Source organism: Malaclemys terrapin, chromosome 2, assembly GCF_027887155.1.
Source record: "Malaclemys terrapin pileata isolate rMalTer1 chromosome 2, rMalTer1.hap1, whole genome shotgun sequence".
NCBI classification, from domain to species: Eukaryota; Metazoa; Chordata; order Testudines; family Emydidae; genus Malaclemys; species Malaclemys terrapin.
This window is the reverse complement of record NC_071506.1, coordinates 56,471,490-56,496,776: the sequence shown is the minus strand read 5'-3', so window position 1 is coordinate 56,496,776 and position 25,287 is coordinate 56,471,490. Positions and strand designations below refer to the sequence as shown.

At 42.2% G+C, this 25,287-nt stretch overlaps 2 protein-coding genes across 3 annotated transcripts in view; one reads left to right on the top strand and one right to left on the bottom strand.

Annotated features, from left to right (window-relative positions):
* Positions 1-1,134: 1,134 nt before the first annotated feature.
* Positions 1,135-13,314, bottom strand: RPL7 (ribosomal protein L7). Its single transcript, XM_054017192.1, has 7 exons — positions 13,301-13,314; positions 11,849-11,951; positions 11,056-11,222; positions 9,453-9,590; positions 8,501-8,610; positions 7,017-7,227; positions 1,135-1,208 (listed from the first exon to the last, which is right to left on the bottom strand). The coding sequence occupies exons 1-6, from the start codon at positions 13,312-13,314 to the stop codon at positions 7,019-7,021; spliced, it is 741 nt and encodes a 246-aa protein (XP_053873167.1). The 3' UTR covers positions 1,135-1,208; positions 7,017-7,018.
* A 2,401-nt stretch (positions 13,315-15,715) lies between these two features.
* The window catches only part of RDH10 (retinol dehydrogenase 10), a 41,200-nt gene continuing 31,628 nt past the window's right edge, over positions 15,716-25,287 (top strand). The window contains exons 1-2 of one of the 2 annotated variants that reach the window (XM_054018472.1): positions 15,716-16,778; positions 17,973-18,208. In XM_054018472.1, the coding sequence (XP_053874447.1) occupies positions 16,487-16,778; positions 17,973-18,208 (528 nt within the window). In that variant the 5' untranslated portion in view covers positions 15,716-16,486. Of the gene's footprint in view, positions 16,779-17,969; positions 18,209-25,287 lie in introns of both variants that reach the window. The other variant, XM_054018471.1, reaches the window with a different exon arrangement.

Sequence of the window (25,287 nt, the reverse complement as noted above, 5' to 3'; positions counted from 1 at the left end):
ATTTTTGAAGGCAGCCATTGAAACACTGGAAATCTGTCTGTGGGGCTGTTCATGTCTCTAGCCATGGAAGAACAGTAATTTTCTTAAAGACAAATCATGTAGCTATTTGATATTACAATTCCATTGTTACAGAAATATAAAAATATGCACTTCCATATATTTGGGCTATTCATTAGCTGAGAGTTTCACAACTGTAGATATTTAACCCATTACACGGATGAGTAAAATGACCCTGAATGATTTCTTGCCACAGTCATGGTTCAACAGCAGAGACAGGAATACAAATCTGGTATCTTATTGTTGAAAATTACATCAGAAGAATTATGAAACTGAGGTTATATAAAGAGGTATTTACACAAAAGGAATGAATCCCGCACTATGAAGTTTCCTGGATGAATAATTTGTCCTTCATTTTGGATGTTGGTCACATTACATCCTATCTTTAGGCCACAGCAAGTTTGAGAAGTATACTGACAACTAACCCATTTGTGCCCCTTTATTTCAGCTCTCACGTGTAACTGACACTGTCAGTAGCAGAGCTGGTTGACAAATATGTTTTAATAGAAAGTTAGTTTCTCAATGCACTGAAAACTTTCATGTGTCTTAGTCTAAACTTGTTTAAGGGTGGTGGGGTGCTGAGAACCTTAATTTTGTTGTTGTTGCAGACTTAAGGCGCCTGGACTCTTCTGTGCCCCTTAGCAAATCTGCAGTCTTACCCAACTGGCATGGGGGAGTGCAGAAAGGAATCTGGGAAAAGGGTGGTGGAAAACTTACTAGTTTGCCAGATGTATGTTGCAGCAAACTGAGCCTGGATTCTGCAGCCCTCCTAGGGCCTTAATCAGTGAATAGAAATAAGACTCTTACCCATCATCCCCCCTCCTCCCCCCAAAAAAGCCACTCTATACCTCTTCTCTGCTACAGTTGAAAGTCAGAAGAGGGTGGGAGGGCTTACCCTGAAGGTACTTCATATTTGAGGAGAGGAAGAATAAGTGTGAAGTAAAATAAAAAGGAAGTAGTATTTTAGAAGTCTCTGCTACTGAATCTTAATTATGAAGCTTTGGGAGTACCCTATTAAAGCCCACTTTTAGACAATGTGACTACACAGGAGTACTACAGAAAAATCCCCAGGCAAAATGACTTGAGACTGTTATGCACAGAACATTTTTTTTTATTAACAGATCAGAGTAGGAAAGTCCACTGCTGGGCACCTGAAAGAGAAGACAAATTAACATTAACTATTTATTATTTGACTTTCTTAATTTCTATATTACCATCATGTAGAACTATCAGTTTCACAGCTGATGTGACATATATATTTTCAACCACACGGAAAAGACCCTTAGGTGCTAACTATTTAATATGACTTTACTAGAATCCTATTCAAGTCAAATAGCTCCAACCTCAATACGTAAGCTTCTTTATTTGCAATAAAGCACTGTCTTCCAACTGTAGCTTTAGAACATCTTATGTCTCCTAATATAAGAACATTAATGTGACAAAAGAAAGAAGCAAGTCTACCTTGAAAGAAGAGGAAAGCTAGTATTTAAGGCAGAACACAACCAAGTCATAGTCCCTGCTGTTAATGTTGATGCTAAACTTATGTAAAAATGCACTTCAATCCAGCTCCATCCTGTATCTATACAAGGGAATTTTAAGCAAAGGCTTAAAGGCACTCCTTTCAGCTTTGTTAAGCACTCAGCTGCATTGGGCCTCCCAACACAAACACTGCTCAAGGTGAGACAATGCTGGCAACCATAGGAAATATTTAGTAAATCTCCCTAATGTAGACAAAGGGGCAGAGGAGAATAATCATACCCTCACAGGTACGTAACATTGAAATGAACATTCACCTTCAGGCATACCACCCTTTAGAAGACATTTGCTTACGTGAGCATTAGCTCAGATGAACACTATTCCTTATTAAGCTAGGGAGCTAGTTTTCACTACATTACTAGCAGACAATTCTCTGCCCCCTCACGAAGTTTTGTAATGAATGAGAAAATTGAATAGTCTTTCCAAAGAGTTAATCATTGTTCATATATTTAAAGAGAATGTGTAAACAATTTCAGTAGATAGTAGTAAAGTAACTGGGATTTTCTGCAGGAAAGAAAATACAGGGGAATGGAAACAAAGGGGAGAAAGTATTTACAAAAGCTGCAGACCAATGAAAGGGGTCTATAGGAGTTTTTTAAAAATGCTTTGCTGATACCTGCAGCCCAAATATAACATGGCAAGGGCATAAGAACAAGGAAGTGTGATTAAAAGGAAATGGAAGTGACACAGCAGTTTGTATTGACCTGTAGTACTAGTCTAGAATGGACTGAAACCGAACCCAGCTAGTGACAAGGAATGCTATTGAGGTGGAACACCAATCAAAATCATGACAAGCACCGTTTCACTGAACTTGAGCCACCTGTATATATGAGCACAGAGGCAGCTTAACCACATTCAGGGGAAGAAAGGAAAAAGTAGGGCTTAAACTTCCTTCCCACACAAAGCTCCTGGAAGCTTAGGCCACAATGATGTTCCATCATGCTGGGTAAACTTAAAAGCAAAGCTCATTGATGGAAGGAGTGCAGACTGCATACTGATATAGGCTATAGAGCAGTGGTTCTCAAACTCTTGTACTGATGACCCGCCCTTTCACACAGCAAGCATCTGAGTGCGACCCCTCCTTATAAATTAAACACTTTTTTTATATATTTAACAGCATTATAAATGCTGGAGGCAAAGCAGGGTTTAAGGTGGAGGTTAACAGCTCACGACCCCCCATGTAATAACCTCGTGACCCCCTGAGGGGTCCCGACCCCCAGTTTAAGAACCCCTGCTATAGAGCGATGTGTGGTCTTAAAGCTGTTGGGATACAGTTGAAAAATACAGCAATTTATTTAGACAAGAGGGAACTGCCATCCAGTTTGCGGACATCTAACAAAGGCAGTTTGCTCAATTTTGAATGATTGAAGATTTATTTACTAATTTTAGAAGTGTTTTTTCATCACATTTGTTAAATTTCTAGGAATGATGTTAAAAGCACTGTGCTATTAACCAGCCAGAAAGTTACCCCATCAGAACCAAATAAAAAAAATTCTGCAAAACTTAATTGTGATCCCTAGACTAGCATAATAGCAATATAATTTTATCCCAACCTCCAAGTCTTATTCAGAAGAGCTCCGAAAGATTTCAAAGAATGGTCTACTTCCCCTCTTCCCACCAGCCAATCATCTATTCCTGAGAATACTAATTGCTTACTTAGGAAATATTTAACATTTTAAACTGCCTATTTGCAATTAGCAGGTGGAGCGAGAAACCAGCACCATGTGACTAGCCAGCTACAGAACAAGCTCTTACAGCACTTCTGATCCATAGAACTTAAAGCACATAGACAACCAGCAAGTGGTAAGGCCAATTTCAGAGCTCATCACAAACCCCCTGTACTGCTATGAGCAGGCAGTTTCAGAGAAGGCAGCCCATTTTCCAACAGGGAGGAAAACACTCCCCCATCTCCAGTCAACCCCAAGTGTCTACTGGAAAGAACAAAACAAACCAAAAATCGGCTTGGGTCAATTGAAACATTGTTTCAATTACTTTATTTGAATTGTTGATATTGGGAAGGTATCTTCAGCCATAAAAATTCACCTTTAAAAAATTAAGACCTTCTCTCCTCCTCTAAGGGCACAGAAAAGCATTTAGGTGTTCGTAATCTCTAATGAGTAAGTAATCTGAAGGCTTGCTATTTTGTAGTGTAGTATAGTAAAATCAGTGATGTTGAGTACTTGTTTAATCTAATTTAGGTGCTTGGGTTTTTAAAAAGGGCATGAGTAGGGCTCCGTGTCTGTCACAGAAGTCAAGAATTCTGTGATTTTTTTTTTTTCCCCACACACACCCCGATTTAGTCACGGATATTTACAGTATAAGTCATGGACAGGTCATGGGTGGTGAATTTTTGTTTATTGCCCATGACCTGTCCATCACTTTTACTAAAAATACCCATAACTAGGGCCCTACCAAATTCAGCCATGAAAAACGCATCATGGACTGTGAAATCTGGTGTCCCCCCCAGCCCCCCAAATGAAATTTGGTATGTTGTGTGCGTTTACCTTGTACTATACAGATTTCATGGGGGGAGACCAGTGTTTCTCAAATTGGGGGTCCTTCCAAAAGGAAGTTGTGGAGGGAGGTCACAAGGTTATTTTAGGGAGGTTGCGGTATTGCCACCCTTACTTCTGCGCTGCTTTCATTGCTGGGAGGCCAGAGAACAGCGGCTATTTGTCAGGCAGCAACCCACCAGCAGCAGCACAGAAGTAAGGGTGGCAATGCCATACCATGCCACCCTTTACTTCTGTCCTGCTGCCTTCAGAGCTGGGCGGCTGGAGGGTGAAGGCTACTGACTAAAGGTCCCGCTCTGCAGTCAGCAGTATGGAAGTAAGGGTGGCAAATACCATACCCATGCCATCCTCACTTAAACACTGCTGCTGGTGGTGGCTCTGCCTTCAGAACTGGGCTCCGGGCCAGCAGCCACCAAGCTTTGAAGGCAGCATCAGTGATGCAGAAGTAAGGGTAACATACAGCAACACCCCCCCTACAATAACCTTGCGACCTCCCCCACAATTCCTTTTTGGGTCAGGACCCCTACAATTAAATCACTGTGAAATTTCAGATTTAAATAGCTGAAATTATGAAACTTACTATTTTTAAAATCCTCTGATGTGAAATTGACCAACATGGACCATGAATTTGGTTCCTAACTATGACTAAATCGTAGCCTTACTAATGCATAATTTCTCTAAAGGCGTGGGAGTACATATTTCCTTTGTTCTTCTTTAAAGCAGTGCTTTGTGACATCTTATTGCTAAAATGGCCCAAATAAGTCTTTGTATCCAGTCTATTCTGCTCTGTCAATGCAGCACAAAACTCTGATCATAGCTCCGTGCATCTCTGCAGCTACCATTCAGACTTTAGTCAGGCAACAGAAGAAAACTGATAAGACTAGCTGCTATTCAGAACCCTGTGGGCAACAGGTAGCTAACAAGAACCAAGTCAGTTTCAGTCTGCTGCTGCTTAGGAAAGCTACAAACAGCAAAAGTAGTTACTGGAACTGAAGAATGTGCCAGAGGACAGAGAACTCTGAAAATGAAGGGAGGAATGTGCGTTGAAGTAGCAGAACCCTTCTTATGCTCACAGCAGGAAGGGCAGACTGAATGATGCAATCTTTTCTGCCCACAATATTTTAAAATTCTGCATATTTTATTTGTCAAAATAACAATATAATCATGCCAGTTTCAATTATTTTAGTAATTTATTTCAAAATACTTGTCAGCAAGTATGTCTGTAACAATACAGACTAAAAAAAAGATTCAGGAAGTGTTTTTTGACAAATAATATGCCTAGTAAGGAATCTATTTCCAGCACCCCTCACAAGCAGCACAAAAACTTTGGGGAGGGACTCGGGGTAACCGAGGAGCTGAGGGACAGGGAAGCAATTGCTGGGAAGGAGCCTGGGAGTGAACCTGGTGGGTTGTTGGGTGTGGATGGGAGAAGTAGGGAACCTCCCCCATGCAGACCCTGGCTGACCTCTAGCCTCTCCCATTCAGTCAGGCACATCTGCCCCTGTCCCCAGGGGGCCCTATATTCTGCAGAGGAACAAAAATCTGTGGAGGACATGAGTTGTGCGTATGTGTAGTGGTCAGAATTCTCCGCAGAGCATAGGTATCAGACTGTCACTAAAGGCTGATATGAAAAAGGTCCCAAGTACAGCCAAGTGGAAACACTCTTCCCATCCCACAAAAATTATTCTGAACAATTTCCCATTCCAAATGGGGACAAAGTCAATCTCAAATTTTCACAAACCCCAAATCCATGAAGATTCCAGTTTAGGTCAATTGAAAGTTTCAGTAATTTTGAATTTGTTTTTTAAATTTCAAAACAGTCATTTTAAACCAGAAGCCCAGAATTTTTCAATTCAGATGTCATAATGAAATGTTTTGACAATTTTGAAATTTTTAAAAATCTGAGCTGAAAACTTGTCAAAACAGATCCTTTCCCACTAAACAGTTCAGTTTTGCCAAACTGGCATGTTCCAACAAAAACATTGTCAAAGTTCCTGACGAGCTCTAGTGCCAAGCACTGTCCATGAATAGCACCATTAGAAATTCCAACATACGTGGGTTAATAAAATGCATCGTAGCATTGTCCATGGAGCACATTGGTGGGCTGACCTTTTTCTTATCAGCCTCTAGACTAGGAATTTGGTAGTCCTCAAGCCCTCTGGCCATTTCAACAATCCATACTAACTTTTTGCTTTATGGTTTCCTTTTGCCTGTTTTTCTGAAATAGAGTATTACTTTCGCCAATATAGGGAACAGAGATGTCCTGTTAATACACACACTCAATTAAAAGTTTAGAAGTGCTTTTATAGTCCATACCATCCCCTACCATTTCTATAAGCATATCTGACTCTGCAAAGCTAAGAGCCAAATTCAAAGAGATCACTTGTATCTAGATTAGTGGTTACAAGAAAGAACCCTTGTGGCCAGATGAAGTTAACTGATGGCTAACAGCAAAAGTAAGGACCTTTCTGGGAATGACTATTACTTTTGATCCTTTAATGCCAGTAAGGAAGGGCAGTCAGTGTTTCCATTACAAATCCCAAGCATGGCTAAATATGTAAATTATTTGTTTAGCAAGTTAGTAGTAAGTTGTTGGGGAAAAATACATAGCAACTATGAAGATCCAAACAATTTCTGTACATGTTTTTATAACCTTTGAGAAGATTTTAACATTAAAAATAAGTTAATGATAAGATATTGGACAAACTAGTTCAATAAGGCTTCACACTCTAACAGTCTGATCCAAACAGATAATATACATCCACTACATACCCCCCCCCCCCCCACCTTAAAATCAGGCAACTTTGCCTTCCATATCCACTGGACCACATCCTTTACTGCATATTTAATGTAAAATTAAGGAGGTGCTAATTTTAAGGTACATTTTCCCTGTGACATTAAGTGTCTTACCATTAGTTCATTCTCCTTATGAGCCTGTTAATCTGATCTTCCCTGTTGCCAGCATCTCCACCTTCCACAAAGTGGATAGTTTTCTTTTTCATTCCACCTCGAGGAGAAGATAACTTGAAGGGCCATAGAAAGTTGTTCACCACTTTGAAGTTCTTACCAACAGTATAGATCTCATGGACTACATCTTCCATGCAGATGATGCCATATTTCTCTGAAATCCAGGAAACAGTAATTATACAGGACTATCAGACTAAAACCCAAGGCCTGTGGCATGATTACCTACAAAACACTATCCACAACCCAAAAGTTGTCTCAAGTGTTATGTTCACTAGTAACCAATGCTATCTCAAGTTGTTTGCTTGAGATCAAGTCAATTCCACAAATCAGCATGCTCTGCTTTAATGTTTCAAAACAAGTGGTGTACTATTTTCCCCCTCAAGGCTGTTACTATTGCTAATTAGAAACAAATGGTTTGCTTCCCCCTTACATATGAAAAAAGACAGAAAAACACTACAGAAAGCTTGTTTATATAATAATACTAACCAGCAATGACAGGGAAAAGAAAACCATGATAATCTAATGGAATTTTGGTAAACATTGTTTCATAGTGGTCTTTTAAAAAAACGTAAGTTAAATCAACACTGATTACACAAAAAGAACAGGAGTACTTGTGGCAGCTTAGACTAACAAATTTATTAGAGCATAAGCTTTCGTGGACTACAGCCCACTTCTTCGGATGCATATAGAGTGGAATATATATTGAGGAGATATATATATATACACACACAAACTATAAATACAGTGTGTATCTCAGCAAATTATAAAAGTAGAACATATACTGCTATTTTTAGTGACCCAGGTAAATAATGGAAAAACAAACAAGAACCATTTGAATTGTGAATAGACAAACTATTTTGCCGTTAATTCCAGATGAATGGGGAGGGTGAGGTTTCACCAACATTCAGTAACGTGGAATGTGGAAATTAACTTCCTGCACCACAATGTTAAATTAATATCCCAAAATTTTAATCTGATTAGATATAAGATATTGATTACTGCATATTTACTTAGTAAAAGATTTCAAAACAGTTCAGAAATACCTGCCATTGTTTCAGTATTTCCACTCCTAGTGGTAATGATTTCTCGCTGATATTTTCATTCATAAAAGGCTCCTGCTTGACCTATCAGTTTTTCCATTAGAAATCAATGCAAATCAAGCTGAGAGACAAGGTTTATTGTTGAATACCCTAGTCAAATTATAATAGTTAGTTAATTTACCTTACATTTTTGAAAGTTTTGATTTCTAATAGGAAAAGCTAATACTTTCATTCCTGCTTTGTATCAAGTTGCCAAGATAGTGATTTGTCATAGTAAAACCTATTTTTAATGATAGAGGTAGTGTTCAGAATTTTTAAGCTCATATTTTTAGCTAAATCAGATAATCTTAAACCAAAGTCATTGCTAAAAAATTAAGTTGTATTTACCAAGACACCGCTGAATCAGAGAATTGTCAGTCAGAGCAATGCGCTGCCTGTTGATCTTGCCGTAACCACGCTTGTAGATCAGTTCATGCACAGATTTCAGATTGGGGTAACTGAAATATCAAAGTGAGATAGAAGTGATTGGGATTCTCATTCAATAATGCCAAAAAATGAAGTTCTATATTAAATTATTCGAGCTTAGTATGAGGACAATGCACAGACCAACAGTGTTTCCTCTAATTTTTCCCACCCATGTGTGGAATGAGTTTTGTTATGTGCACCAATATGGAGGTGATGTGCCACACATCACCTCCATATTGGTGCATATATCAAAATTCATGTGGCGGGGTGGAACCAAGGGGGGTTTGGAGTGTGGAGGGGGCTCAGGGCTGGGACAGAGGGTTGGGGTGCAGTGTGTGTGGGGGGGTGAGGGCTCTGGGGTGGGGCTGAGCAGTTTGGGGTGCAGTGGGGCTACCTGGGGAGAGAGGACTCCCCCTCATCTCTCTCTCCCCACAGCAGCACCTGGACTGGGTGGGAGAGGTGCCTTTCCCCCAGCTGCGGCAGGTTCAGGGCCAGGCAGGGGAAGGTCCCAGTTGGGCTGGGTCAGGGCGCCTGTTCCACTGTTGTGGCAGGTCCGGGGCTGGGTGCCACAGCAGGTCCAGGGTTTGGGAAGAGGTATCTCTCGCTGCCGCAGACTTGAGCACTCCAGAGTGATGCTCAATAGGCAGCTGTGTGGCCACACAGCTTAGAGGGAACTTAGCATGCCAAGGGTAATAACCCAGTGCAACACAATGGATGCAAAACACTTCATGTTGCGCCAATGGGAATTCATGATGGAGAGTCAGACCAGGTCTTGTGTTTACTTTTTCTGCTTCTTATTTCAGTGTTGAGCAATACATCCTGTATTTTACTTTTAAAATTCACTTGATAAAGTTACATTGAAAACTTCACTTACCCCCATGCAATGTAGGGTTCAACAATCCGCAGCATGTTAATTGAAGCCTTGTTGAGTTTTACAAATGTGCCATTGAAAATCTGACGCAGGCGAAGGAGCTGCAATACCTTACGGACCTTCGGGCTAACTCCATTGATACTGCAAAGTGCAGAAGTGATATGCTTAGATTTACATTTGTCTGTAGTAATATTCAAATAATTTGATCTACATGGCTATGTGGCTTTGATTCAGTAATTAGCTATATGCTTACCAGTGATTCAAAGTAACAATTGCAGTGAACTGTATTATGTTTTACCATCTCTATTTTATACTCTGGGCTGGTCCACGCTAACCCCCCCAGTTCGAACTAAGATAAGCAACTTCAGCTACGTGAATAACGTAGCTGAAGTCGAAGTATCTTAGTTCGAACTACAAGGTACTTACCGCAGTTCCACACACGGCAGGCAGGCTCCCCCGTCAACACCGCGTACTCCTCTCGTGGACAGTGAGCACTTGCGGGATCGATTTATCGCGTCTTGTCTAGACGCGATAAATCAATCCCAGAAGATCGACTGCTTACTGCAGAACCCGTAGGTAAGCAGACGTACCCTCTGAAACTTTCATTCAAACCAGATCTACTACTTTTAATCTAGAGTCTCTCTTCAACAAGCTTACAAGGGCTCAGTCTGACCTACTCGAGCAAAAGCAAAGCAGAAAGGTGATACTCTTGATTCACAATTCAGTGCCCCCACCAGAAAACAACCAGGGATATAGTTCAATATCCCTTTAATGAGAACCAGGTACACCCTTCTTTAAACAGCCTTTTTCCTGGATCACTAGTTGATTTCTCTCTCCTAGTACACCTTTAAACAAGCTGTTCGGAAACATGTGGAGGGAGAGATTTCTATGGTGCCTCATTAATAATGGTCTGCAGACTTATTCATATTATCCAGTTTACGTTGTAAAAGTAACAAATACTAATTTTTGCAATGTTGCAGGTATATAATAGAAGAACAAGCATGGAAAACAATTTGAATTGATAGATAAACCTGCTCTTTTATCATCACTCCAAGATTAAATGTAAATGAGGATAATTCACTCTCCATGCACAGTTGCTAGTTTGCCTCTTTACAGGTCTGTCTCATCTTACACAGGGGTTCCATTCCGCAGTTAGCGCATAAAGCTAAAACCGTGTATAGCCAAAACCCATTGAGTTCAATGGCGGGCGAAATCGCCCGCACCACAGGTAAAGTATTAAAACTGTTGTTTTTCTCTTTTTGTTTTGTTTTTGCCAACCGTGTAAAGTTGAAATCGCGCATGTTAAATGCGCGTAAGATGTGACAGACTGACAATGTACTGACAATGTCAAAACATGGGCTTTGTTCCCAATATGTTGGTGGGTTTGTGGTTGGAACTAGACTAACTGAACGAGTCCTCTGCTAGTACTGTCAACCTACCTGGACCTACTAGTGGAAGGCTTTTATTACAAATGATATGATCTTTTAAGTACTCTATAGTGCTGCTCTATCAAATATGGTAAGGCCAAATTTCCCCCACACATCTTAACAAAATGAATCTATTCCCCATGAATTTTAATCATAGTCCAAAATGGTAAATATCTTACCCTCTGATCCTGATCACGAAGGCCAATTTTGGTTCAGCAGGTACATAGTAATTGCCAGCTTTGCGTGCCATTCGGGCCATACGAATCTCACGTCTATACATTTGCCTGTACTCCTTGTGATAGGCCTGAGCTCTTGCATAGATGAGTTTTCTTTGAGCTTTACGAAGCTGAAATTAGGGATAAAATGTCATCCAAAAGTACACTATGTTCATAAGTATATTAACCTACAACAGCTCAATAATATTATTCCAAGTGATCAATAAGCTTTACAAAATGTGTACAATAGATAACACCATCCTAACATATAAAAGCAGAAAAAAATCAACCTCAGCTTTAAAGTACTGTAGCATCTCCTGTGCATACAACCATTATTTATTGCCACACTTTGGACATAGTTAAGACAAGCAGACCAGTTTGTTTCCCTCGCCTGGTATTTAGAGTAATATTAGTGACATTTTGGACAAAGTTTTTAAACGTCTTTAACAGCTATGTCATCGTGCCCCAATACGCAATTTCTTACTGAATAGGCTATCTTCCTGCCATATACCAACGAACATTAAACTCTTAACTTCAAATCCTAATACTGCCTCTAAGATTACTCTCCCAAAAATTACTGTTCTTTCTGAAGGGTAGTGCGTAGTAAAATACCCTACAAAATGTCCGTGATTAACAAGACAGCTGTCTATATATCAGATTTAAGATCTACTAAATTCTATCTCCATCTCTACATATTAGAATTACCTTCACTGTATAATTAAACAATTCAAACAAGTAAGTTTATTAAAATATTTACCTTCTTTTGAACCACTAGCCTCTTCAGACGCTTGGCCTTTATATCAGCAAAAGCCTTTCGCTTTTTTAAAAGGCTTTCTGGAACAGATGGCACCTTCTTTCCTCTAAATTATAAAAAAAAGACTTGAGGGTCTAGTTATAGATCACTTTCACATGACAAATAATGAAAGGTGTATCTGCAAATTTAGCTTCACTAAGAATTTTATTATAAGCAGCTTTGATATACATAAATCACACATGGAACCAAAAATGCAGGCCTCAGTGTCCTGAACAGTTTATAATTACATTCTGCCTCCCTGTATCTTCAATTGTTTAGGGTCTTACTCAAACCTGAACTCCTGCATAGTATTATAATATGTACTTATAGCCTCTTTCATCCACAGATAAGGAAACTTGCATTGCTGCAGCAGCTAAATAGCTAACTGCCTTTTATTGCTACTTCTAGGTATTTATAAAGCAACCACTTATCTGAATACTTACAAATTAAAAGCAACAAGCAATTTGAAAGACTATCATCCAACACCTTCCTTTTAGACACCATTTGGGAGTCTAAAAAGTTTTGTTCTTTCATTCTACTTAAAAACTATCACCCTAGCTTAAAATTGAGGCAAACTCTCTCAAACAATGGATCTTACATCTAGCTCTGAATACAAGTCAGTACAGGGACAGTCCAAGACTGACAAACAGCTGCAATGGTGGCTGTAGCGATCTCTGGCTATAGCTTGAATACCAATTAAATTTGAGGATACTTCATTATGAAGGAAGTCTAAGGTCATTATCACTAAGGCTTGTAATTCAACTTCGTTAAGTTTTGTGGGAGTTTGTCTGAAAGACCGTCTAGGACCGTCTGAAACACTTGTCCTGTTAGAAGAATAACATCACAGTTTGTAATGCATCATTCATTTAGAGCTAAATAGTGCCCTTGGATACATGGGCACAACTCCCACTATCTTCATGCATATAAAGGCAGCATCTAGCCCTAAATAATGCTTCATACAGCACATTAACACAGCAAGAAAGGAGAGGAGTGACTGCTGTGTTACTGGGGGTCCTGCCTATGGGACACGGCCAGGGGAGACTGTGCACGCTGTTGGCGCATCCCATCATGATGGCTCCTGAACCGCGACATCTCTCCCCCAGCAACCCCAGCCCCGCTCCCGAAGACCCTTCCTCCTCAAGCGCAAGGGCCCTACGCAGTCAGGCCGCCGCACCCAAGAGACTCCCCATCAAGTCCTGGCACACCAGGCGAGGAGAACCAACCCCCTGCCGCCCCAAGCCCAGGCCGCCCCGGCCACACACAGCTCTGGGCCGCCGGGGAGGGCCTGAGGTGGGTCGATACGAGCGGCAGCGGGGAGGCAGAGCCCCGGTGGTCGGGCTCGGGGAGCCGGCAGGGGGTGGAGGCTGCCACGCCGCCGATGGAAGCGGATTTTCCCGGGGAAGAAGTTGCACTTACTCTACGCCCGCCATGATCCCCACCGGAAAAGAGAGCGCGCGCATGCGCATCACACACTTAAAGAATCGGGTCCGGGAAGGGGCCAACGACAAAAGCCCTGGGTTTTGCTGTCTAACGCGGTGCCTGAATACAATTTAGGAATAGGGAGGTGACTATAAGTGAGTGCCTGAGCTGTACGGTGGCTAAATTGAAGGGGCTCAGAGCTTGATGGGAATGTAGGAGCGCAAAGCGAAGGTTAGATGGCTCATTGAAACACACAGTAAGCTTTTACAGACAAGGAGGTAGAGGCTATAAACACTTTCCTCTTAAAACATTGCTAAAGCCCCTCCAGCTTGGCTACAGCTTCAGCATGCTGAGTTGTGCGCAATCCACAGTCCCCACAGGGTTCAGGCCCAGAACACTGTTGTTATTACATTAAATAGTTCATTTCCATGGTGACTGATTCCCTTCAGCTCCAAGAGTTGTTTTATGAGGCTAAATCTGAGTATTAGTATTGACTTTAACGGGATCAGGCAGAGTTATTATTTATTTTTATTATTTGCCGAATATGGACAATGTGTTCTGTACACGACACATACATCAACACAGTTTAGGTCATGAAAGTGGTTAAAAATCTAAAAAAGTTGATACAGAAAGAAACTTGCTTATTATTGTTATAATCTAACAATGTTTTGTTTATTTGTGGCCCTAACTAGTTTTAATCATGCATTAAATGGATAATCTTGTTAATTTTATTTTGGGTCTCAGACCTAATGGTGACAAAAAGGGACTGGAAATTGGGCAAAGACCCAGTCTCGCAAACACTTATGCACGAGTTTAACTTCATTTGTGTGAATTGTCTCACGGACTTCAATGTGACTTTAAGTCTTTGCAGCATTAGGCCCCCAGTTTCTAAGGTTCCATTTCCATCTCTACAGCCAGCTGATTCCTGGTGCAATTTGAAAAGTCATTTAAGGCATCACTGCCATAAACAGATGAACTTCAATGGAGTTCAATCCACTTGACTAAAATAGTCTGTTCATCTAAGTATTTTTACAGATGTCCACTCACTGTGCTCTAGGGCCCCAATCCTGCAAATGCTTACATAGGGATGAAACTTTACTCCAGTTTTCTCATTGATTTCAGTGGAACTGCATATAGAGCAGAGTTACACACATGCAGAGCAGTCCTATTGAAAACAATGGAACTGTATGTGTAGTGAGATACCATTCAGTGGGAGTAAGGGTTAAGCAGTTTGTCCCAGAATAATCAACAGTGTTACTATCTATTATTTTAATGGATCTGTTTTGTTTGTTTTGCTAGATGTTAGCTACTTTTATTGTAAAATGTTGAATTAATAATAATACATTAGCATCTGAACAGCAGCTATGTTAGTATTATAGATGTAAAAACAAATGATAGTACTAATTTATATTAGTACAGCACCTTACATTCATGAATCTTATTAAAACTACAGTAAATAACAGGAGAATTAAAAATATATTCACAAGCAAATGTTCAATTAAATTGTTATATTAGAATAATTATCGTCCTATAGCTAGAATTTGACTAACAATAATATGCTGAACTTCTTTCTCTGTCGAACACTGCAAACTGGTTCGTACGTCAGCTTACACATCACCCTTAAACAGTGGGCTCGCCCGAGAAGCAATGTGGCTGGTGGTGACTACAAGTCCCAGCATACCAAGTTCCACCTTGGCCACGGCTCTAGGACGTGTTGGAAGGCTGTAGCCGTATTGCATGTTGGGACATGCAGTCTCTGAAAGTCTCCGGACTCAAGATGGCGCATTACACCCTGGGACCTGTAGGCTAAGGGGGCCGCTTTGCATTCTGGGACATGTAGTCCGTTCCAGTTTCCTCCTCTAGCTAGAAGATTTGGAGGACAGTCAGGACTCGCGTTTCTAACCCAACCGCGAGCTCCCTGCCGTGGAGAGATGCGTCCGGTGTCGCCTGACAGAAAGTGGGACCGAAAGTCCCGCTGTGCGGCGGGGGGTGGGGGATGTGAGTGGCTGGGGCTTGGGCACGTATCGCTGTGCGAGGCGCCGCGTGTGTTTCAGGCAGCGGCGGAGAGCGGCTCTGGGCTGGCCGCGGGGAGGGAGTCGTTGCTGGGTCTGGGCCCGCGGGGGCGGGGCCTGGCGTGCAGGGGCGGATCCCACCGACTCCCCGTGACTGTGGTGGGGGCTGGGCCCGCTGTGGGAGGAGATGGGGTGGGGAGCGCACGGAGAGCGGCTGGCGGGGCACCAGGGGACCTGGTGGGGCCTGGCGGTGAGGAAGGGGTGGGGCTGTGCTGGCGGGTGGGCTGGCCGGTGGAGGCGGAAATGGGCTGGGGGAAGATCTGGGAATGCAGAGGGGCTGGGCTGGGGGAGGGCCTGGGAATGGGGTGGGGGAGGGGACCGGTTTCCCAGCCGTGGGTATATAGCGCGCGGAGCGTGGAGATGCTCCCTTCCAACCAGTGGCGGGGTGCAGAGCGCCGGAGGAGGGAGCTAGGCAGGGGCGAAGGAAAGGGAAACCCGGCGCTTCGTTCCCTGGCTGAGCGGTGGAGGTGGCCCCTCGCCCTGCGCTAGTGATAGCTTCTCCTCAGCCAGCGCTAGCGGCAGCGAGGGGGGAGCTAGCCCCGGCTGTCGGCAAACTTAGGGCGGCTCGATTGGGTGGCTGAACTTGCTGGCTGGCGTTCGGCGAGGGGCTGCCGCCGCGGGGGAAGGAGAGCTGGTAGCGCAGGATCCCTGTCCTCAGCCCTGTAACCAGCGCTGCAGGCGCAGCGGCTCCCGAGCAGCCAGAGGAGGCAGCAAGCGCCGCGGTTCCCAGGCAGTCGCAGCCCCAGGTGCCTGCAGGCAGTGCGGAGCTCAGGAGCCTGGGCAGTGCTTAGTGTTGGGGGTAGTGGGTCCCTACGCTGCTTCTCGCCTCCTTTCCTCCTCTGGCTGCCAAGGGAAGCTTTGCACGGCCCTTTGCTCTGTAGGCTGAGCGGACTGTGCCACGGTTGCTGGTGTCCCTTAAGTTCATTGGGCTCCGCGCGGATTTTCTCGGGGCGGGCGGGGGGGGGGGGCTGTTCTTTGCTCTCTGGAGAGGGGCTGCGGGACCCTTTGGAGCACAGCAGGCAGGCTCCCCTGTACCAGGGCACCGGAGACGCCCCTTCCCGCGGTAGGCAGCAGGGACTGTAGCTGAGCCCCGGGGGACAGCGCTGCAAGCATGAACATCCTGCTGGAGTTCTTCGTAGTCACTTTCAAAGTGCTCTGGGCGTTCGTGCTGGCTGCGGCCAAGTGGCTGGTGAGGCCCAAGGAGAAGAGTGTGGCGGGGCAGGTATGCCTCATCACTGGGGCAGGCAGCGGCCTGGGCCGCCTCTTCGCCCTGGAGTTTGCCCGGCGCCGAGCGCTGCTGGTGCTGTGGGACATCAACACCCAGAGCAATGAGGAGACGGCAGGCATGGTGCGCCACATCTACCGGGAGATCTCCGAGGAGGCGGCTGCCGCTGCCCACCAAGGTAACTGCGCTGCCCACCTCAGGCAGTGACATACTGTGCTCCTGGGTCTACATGCTGATGTATTTTGTGATCGTAACATAAAACATAGCTCTAATACATCACGTCTCCCCTTCCTTCCCCCCCCCCCCCCCCCGTAAATGTAGAGACTACAATAAGAGCCCACGGCCTGAGATCCGGGACAGTGTGGCTCTGGGATAGTGGACTCTTTCTGGGTTAGTCTCCCATGAGGAAGTGGTCCTACCTTACCTGCCAGCCTGTCTTTTGGGGGGCAGAAGCATGGCACTAGACCTGATGGTGCTTAGCAAGGGATGAGGAGCATAGGTGCTGGAACTAGGGGTGCTGGGCATGCTGCCACAGCCTCTGGTTGAAGTGGTTTCCATCATATACAGGGTTTACAGTTTTGTTCAATGGCTCTCAGCACCCACGTTATAAAAATGGTTCCAGCACCCCTGGTGAGGAGAAAGTATCCAGTTTATAACGTGCGGGCAGTATTTCATGGCAGGGGGCATATCTGGAGATGGCTTCTGCAGGGCTCTAGTATTGCCGTACTATTATTTTTGTACAACTGCGTCCTAACTTCCCATAAAACTATCTTTCACCTGCTTCAGGAAGGGTAGCTAAATGATGTGCTTACAAGAAAATCACCTGCATTATCACAGTGGTGGTCTTTCTGCCAGGAAAGGAAAAATGGTAGTTAGAGCTGAACATCCAGAGGGGATATTTCTGGGATTCTTTAGTTCTTGTGACTATTTCCTGATCATACTGTCTGATGGTGACCAGGGGAATGGTTTGTGACTTAAACCAGGTTCGATTTGGCATTGTCCTACAAACCCAGCTGTAATCAAGGATTTCATCCCCCACCCACAATCACTCATATCTGACCACCTAGGAAGGAGTGGGGTTTGTGTGCTTGTATCCCTTGCTAGGAAGAAAGATTCATAAGTGGAAGAGCACAGACCATTTTCATCAGTATAACCTTTGATTCAGATGGCTGCAAGTAAACCTGGAGCCTCAAATTTACCTTTTTCGGGCAGGAACAGTAAATATAGGGTTTGTTTACTGTGATGATGCCAAAGTAAATAGAACTCTTAAAGTGTAATGGATGAGTGTTTACTCTTTCTTCTTTGTGACTTTTTACCTGAATGTTGAGATCTAATTGAGAATGTAACCTTTCTATTCTGGATTCCCTAGCAGCTGGAGATGGTGAAGAAGAGGTGCTGCCCCACTGCAACTTGCAGGTTTATACATATACCTGTGATGTGAGCAAGAGAGAGAATGTCTACTTGACAGCTGAGAGGGTCCGTCAAGAGGTTGGAGAGGTCTCAGTCCTGGTTAACAATGCTGGTGTGGTCTCTGGGCACCATCTCCTAGAGTGTCCTGATGAGCTTATTGAAAGGACCATGATGGTTAACTGCCATGCACACTTCTGGGTAACTATACATTTGTTTATGCTTCACTTTTGTTCAGTTTATTTTGGGAAGGGTGTTCTATCACTTAGTTTTGTATATGAATTTGCACTTATACATACAATCTACCACTCTTTTGGATTATTACCCAAGAGGGTTGGAGAGTGGCAAAGGGAGAAAAATAATTTTTGTATCAACCATTTAATTGTAAAATCAATGTTTTACATGACTTTCAGTATAACATTTTCTGTAGGAACAACTTCTGAATAATTTTCTCTGCTGCTTTCAATTAATACTTTTTGTAGCCTTGTACTGGCATTTTAGCAGCTTTAAGATAGCACTTGATGCTATAGTATTGATTCACCGATTTCTCAAAAGATACTTAAATATTTCTTAAAAGCCCTGTCTGAGATGTAGCTAAAGTTGGCTGTAAGGCAAACTGTAACTTTTGAAGACTTGGCAGGGAGGAGAAGAGAACCTCAACGGAAAACCAAGCTAGAAAGTCTTTATCAGAAATCTTGCATATTTGTAATTATAACTCATTCTCCAGAGTAAACCATTAGTAGTAAAATAGAGCTACATGGATTCTTGTGTGCTGTTGTTTTAGTAACTGAAGAATGCTAAATTCTCATTGAATTTTTGTTCTTATTTTTTGTACTCATTTCAACAGATTTATATAAAACCCTGCTTTAACATTCTAGTATGATACACACTGGGCCTGCATTAGCTGTCAGACTAAGTCCACAGCATTATAATTGTCCTTTGGTCCCTCAAATAAGCTTATGAAATTTACTTCCAAAACAGTCAAAGAATTAAGCAATCTGAAATCTACTTCAGCAGATGGCTGGTAGATTATTCCTGCATGTGTAATATTAAAATCTTGTGAAATACATGGTGTACAGAAACTTCACATGCCTCTTTACTGTAACTTTTTAACATAGAAGTTAAATGCTGTTTCATAACCCTAAAGGAGCCCCTTCAAATCAATACTGCGAAACACTTAATAGCAGAGCAATCTCTTTTCCCCAAGTATTGTAGAACTTGTCTATAAAGCGTATTTAAACTTCAGTGCACATCAGATACTGTGTATGGAGACTTAACTCTGAAAATATGCATTTAAAGGAAACTTGAAAAGTTTAAAAGTATCTTGTGAACTCTGACAAAAGCCAAAAACGCTGTACAGGCCACTGATAAAATGCAGTAAGTCCAACTGATGCTTACAAAAGCAGGGATGTCCGCTAGCTTTAATGAGAGTTCTTGTTGTGCTTTTAAAATGTGGTTTAAATACAGAATTTAGACTTCTTGGAAACTCAGTTACGACATCACTGTACATTAAAATATGGGAGGATCCTAGATTCTCCAGCTGTTCTTCCCTCAGGCATGTAAATCAAGTCACTTATTTACAGCATTGTTTTAGAGAGCTTGTTTTAAGGCACCCATTTTATATTTGCTGAGTTCCTAACAGCTATGGGAAAACCAAGTTAGACTTAAGCTATTTTTGTGATATTTTTCCATTTAAAAGGAAACTTCTTCCAAACTCTGAATGAGTCAAACTTTTTGTATTGGAATGCTTGTTTAAAATTGTATTGGCCTAAAGGCTAAAGATCAGTGTTGGGGGTCTCCTGAATTTGGATTCACTAAAAATGTTAAGGAGCTGTCCCTCTTTGTTTAACTGAGGACCTGCTTGTATATACTCCTTTTCTAGATCAAGAGATCAGCCTGTGTCCTACGTTTTTAGCTTTTTGGGGGAAGTGGGGTGAGCGGATGCTTGGCAGTTTTTGGTATTGGCAGAGCTGTTCTTCTCCCTCTCCAGGTCGCACAAATGGCTGGTTTGACCAAAAGTGGGTGGACTCTTTTTTTTTGTTTTTGTTTTTTAAACTAACTCATACGGTACCATCTGAAACAGCCAGATCTGGAGCCAGATTTTTTTTTTTTAGTGCAAGTTAATGCTGACTTAAACTAGGACAATGTGTCTAGATGTGTGAAGTCAAACTTTTCCATGTCAGCTAAATTGCTGGTACAGCTGCAAAACCTAGTACTCCAGAGCATTTGTGTAGACATGACTGTTCTTGGAGGGTGTTTAGTCCCAAAAACCCATGAGTGGATTACAATAAGACACATTCCTTGTCATGTGACTTAAAAATATTGACACAATATTATAAAAGGAAAATTCTTCCCACTTCCTCAAACACTCTGACATTTCAGTGCACCTGTGTATGAATAATTGAAAGGTATGACTTTGGCATTATTCTTTTGAAATTAGTGAAATGGGCACTCTTTTGCTTCAGACTGCAAGTAAATTGAACAAATGGTAGCTGCAAATACAAAATGAGAAGTGTTTAATTTTTCCAGCATGTGGGGAGTGAAAAGCATGTCATATCTTTTGTTGTGAGCCAGCTAGGCTGTACCATGTCACAGAATGGCAATGCCTAAAAATTTGGTGGCATGCCTCAACCAAAAGATACCATTCATTTTGCTGACCTGCATGATTTGCATAGTACTTTCTATGGGAGTTTTATATATCATGTGTCACCACTGTATCTAACTATTGCAATCTTTACTGAATAAAATTATCAATCTGTACTGAATACATGTAATTCAGTTTTCAGATAATGAGAATGCTTCTGATATTGAAAGCCATTAAGGGGCACTAAGTATGCTGCTGTATAAACAAAGCTTGCACTTGTAGCCCACAGGTGTATAAAACCTCAGCATGTTAATGTAATGTCTCTTCTCCTTACACCCTCTTACTTAGTCATCCCTGTTGTTCAATTCCAGGAATTTACTCTTAAATTCCCCACCCAACTTTTTCTCTCCCAGTGATGATTGGCCAGAACTTCAGTTTGATAAACTTCAGGTCACAATGCAAGACTTACCTGTTTGGTTAGCCCTCTTTAACTGATGACTGGATCATTCCTATTACTTGGGTGCCTCATCGAGTATTGGGTGCCTCATCGAGTATTGGTCTTTATTGTAAAATACATAACCAAGTGCCTAAGCAATGAGGGACTGTATAAACAACAAAACAAATTGCACTAAATAGGAATCGTTCTTATTTGTGGTATAGCTTTGGTTAAATATTATCCCATATTATCCATCTTGGAACAGTCTTTCAGATTCTTTTGAGACTTTTTTCCAGTACATATATGATTAAGATTATGCTATTTCCACATCAGTAGACATTTGGTGTCTACTAGGAGCTTTTTTAGGTCTTGTTGCTAGACTGAAAACTCTTGAACAAATGCTCTAATATAGCAAAATACTAGAATCTGAAGACCTAAAATATCTGTGGCACAGATCTTTAAGATCCAAATCTGAGGGAGATCAGTCTGGTAGTAATGCTGCTGTTTTTCTGCCATGTATGAATTTTCCAAAACTTTCAGCTTAAACTTACCTCTTCTAAAGGAGTCTTCTTGCCCATCACAGGAAGATCAGCTTTCTCTTTGACTAACCAAAAGGGGGAAGCAAAAGCATTTAACTCCAGTTCTGGAGTATTCTCCAGAATTTTTATACAGGGGCCTACTTTGGAAAGACTTTTTCACACATGTTTAACTATGTGCTATGAGTACTCTGTGTGTAAGCATGTATATAAGTCTTTGTGGAATTGGTGCCTAAATCTTTGACAGACATATTTATATTGATATAGTAAGCAGGTAAGATAACCTACTGTCTGAAAATTTCTCATTAGTTATCTCCTTCCTAAGCAGGGAATTCTTCCCTGTGAAATACCTAAAGCCAATAATGTTAAATGTTTTGTTCAGGAAATTAAAAGCCAGCCAGTACAAACTGCATAATATAGTGTTTAATAAATGTAATGCATACTCATGCAGTTGCTCTACCTATAGTACTTTCCAAAGGCTTGTGATGCAGGTGTGTCTTGTATTTACTGTCAATCTTGTCTTGTTCAAACTTCAGAGACTTTTAGTACTTCAGTAAAGTCCATATTTTAGCTATAGAGCTTGCTTTTTTCTTGTAACTGTTGAGACCCAAGCTAAATTTTTCTCATTGAAATAGTCATGTACAAATGTGCCATATTTCAAATGACCTTTATATAAATGTATATATTTGCTCTGTATAAATAACGTGCACATATATTTAAATATGCAGGTCTGCAAATATTCCTGGCTTAATGTTTTGAGGGCTGTGTGCATAGTGATTTATGGCAGATAACTCTATTTTAGATTTTCTTTAGTATTTTTACTATGTATGTTTAACTTTAAATGCATATGCTAATCAGTTAAGATGCTAAATAGCTGTTCCACTTGTGTTCAAAATGGTAAATGTAGGTAGTCTACAGCTCCTAATAACTAACTTTTGTCCTCAGAAGTACAAGACTGCAAAAAGGATGCTTACTTAAAAGTACTTGCAGTACTTGCCTGCTTTTAACAGTGAACCAAGTCAAGTTCTGTCCCAAATGTGTGAGGGAAGAAGTATGATCCAACCTGGCTTCCATCACAATTGACTTTTCTCCCCTTTCCAGCACCTTAGTCAGTTGATTAAGGAGTTGACATCTGGGCAAAAGACCCTGTCCCCAGACATGTCCTACCTTGCTAGACTGCTTACATGATGTTGGGGTACTGAGCAAACAGTTGTCTTGGTTCTTGACTTTGCTAAATATATTAGTGCTTCTATAACAACACAAAAAATGTTTCTCTGCAATACAGTAGATCGGGGTTGGCAATCTTTCAGAAGTGGTGTGCCGAGTCTTCATTTATTCACTCTAATTTAAGGTTTCGCGTGCCAGTAATACAGTTTAACGTTTTTAGAAGATCTTTCTAGAAGTCTACATACAACAATAGTTTAGTTATATATTCTAAAGTAAATAAGGTTTTTAAAATGTTTAAGAAGCTTCATTTAAAATTAAATTAAAATGCGGAGCCCCCCAGTCCGGTGGCCAGGACCCTGGCAGTGTGAGTGCCACTGAAAATCAGCTCGCATGCCGCCTTTGGCACGTATGCCATAGGTTGCCATAGTAGATGTTAGTTTGGAATGCACCTGTTACAATAGGAAAAGTATCCCCTGTGTCCTATGCAAACATCTTGCCCTGTCATGAAAAAGCAAACTATAATAATCTAAATAGGCCCAAAGAACATCAACGGGCTTATAGAAACTCTCCTTCTCACGGAAATGCCATCTGAATAGTTCATTGGAGGGATCCATAACAATGTGACAACTTCTTGAGGCTGCAACCTTCATGTTGGGTGGAGAGGACTATGTGAGTGACCAAAATGACTACATTCAACGTGTTCCTTGGTTCAGTTGTGTCTGCCCTTGGTAATAAGTATATAACTGCTTTGCCAACAGTACTGTTTAGTAACTTACTTAATTATTGGTCCTCTTTGCCCTCAGTGATTACTATCTTAAGCTTTTCTATAGTGTCCGCTACTATAGTATCCTACTACAGTATCTGAGTGATGGCCAGGTGAATTGTGGTGGCTGAGTGGTTCAGGTGCTAGGCTAAAATCTTGAAGGTCATGGGTTTGAGTCTCACTCAATCTCACGCTGAACAGCCACCACCAGTTTACCGTGCTGCAAAAGGAGTACTTGATCCATTGGGTTAGGGCAGCTAAAGGCAGTTGAACGTGATGCTGGCCACATTGCTCCCTTATGTACCAATGGTTATCCCTTAACTGCATCAGCTCAGTGAGCCATTGGCTTAGGGGAACTCTGACTTTGGCAAACTGGTGCTCTTTCAAATCTAAAGTTTGTCTTGTCATTAACCCAGTCTCTCAAAAGGAAATCTAGATTCCAGCAAAGATAGTTGAAAGAATTACGTATTTGCAAGTGTTCCTATGTTCTTTCTGGTCCTTTTATTGGATATAGTCTTGGAATTCTGCAAACTACAGTCATACAGGACATACATACCCTTCTGCCAGGTGCTGATGGCAGCAAAAAGGGCTGGGTTGAGTTTTCTAGACTGGGATTTCCTTAAATGCTTAACTAACACCAGTTTAAACCTCCACCCAGAAACCTGGGAATCTATATACACTATCCTAGGTGCCCCTAGTGGGCAGTTCTTCCCCACTCACAAGCACTGAGTGCAGAGGTTACAGCAAAGAGACTTTGGTGGGGGGTGGGGAGGGAGAGACAACAAAGAATTGGTCTTAACAGTAATCCCAACCTCGGTCCTCCTTTGGCCGTTGTAAATGGCTAATGTGTTCTGACCACTTCCGTCCTCCCCACTCAGTTAATTGTCCTGGGTTGGAGAAGTCCAAGGTTTCTAGCAGGTCAGTGCTGCCTTGGCTTCTCTGGGGGCTTTATTACCTAACCCAGCTGGAATGATTTCAGCTTTAATTGTTGGATAGGGAGATCTGTGCCAGAATCCATTGGGTAGGCTGCTGCCTTCTCTCTGACTTCAGCCCAAGCTACCTAGCTGTACTGCTGCTCTGTGCTCTCCATCCCTTCTGAGCTGTCCGTTGCCTTGGAGAAGCTGCTGCTGCTTCTGGCAGTCTGCACTGCTGGTCATCTTGCAGCTGCTGCCCCTAATGCTCTGCATTGTCTGGTGTTACCAATCTGCCTCTACTCCCTCGAAGCTGCCATCACTTTGCACTAGCCAACAGTCTCAGCTTAGCTGTTAGGGAGGGATCTGGGACACTTGACAGATAACAAGCAGGAGTCTTTTTTTTTTTTTTTTTTTTTTTTTCCCCTCTTCCTGTAGCTTAGTCCAGGTTTCCTTACCCAGCATGTTGGACAGCTGTGTTATTTCCCAGCAAGGTCAATTGCATTTAACTGCCCCCAAATGCAAAACTTAACATTTATCAAAATGCCTCAAACCTTCACATAACTCAAATGCGAATAAGGCCCTGCCCGTTCAGTCAACTCTCCTTGATCTCCAACAGATCCTGGCAGAGAGCTTCCTTGCCTGTAGAGCTCATGGCCATCTGTAGCTCTTAAGCAGCTGTTGGCCGCTCTTCTCCTACTTCACCAACAGGTGACAGCACTGAGTCCCATTTGCTGTCATTCTTTGGTCCACAGGTCTTACATACACACAGTTTGTATTGTGCTACTTGGCAACATCTATAGTGAAGCCCCAGCAAGATTCTCAGGCTCCATCTTCATTATAAACACTGCAGTGGCACAGCTGCAGTTGTCACGCTGTAGTG

Excerpts from the sequence above, each read along its gene's own strand:
- RPL7 (XM_054017192.1), bottom strand. Across the intron at positions 11,223-11,848 it reads GGCTAGTGGTTCAAAAGAAG|CTTCGTAAAGCTCAAAGAAA; the intron begins GTAAATATTTTA and ends CCCTAATTTCAG. Across the intron at positions 9,591-11,055 it reads TTCGTGATCAGGATCAGAGG|TATCAATGGAGTTAGCCCGA; the intron begins GTAAGATATTTA and ends TGCACTTTGCAG.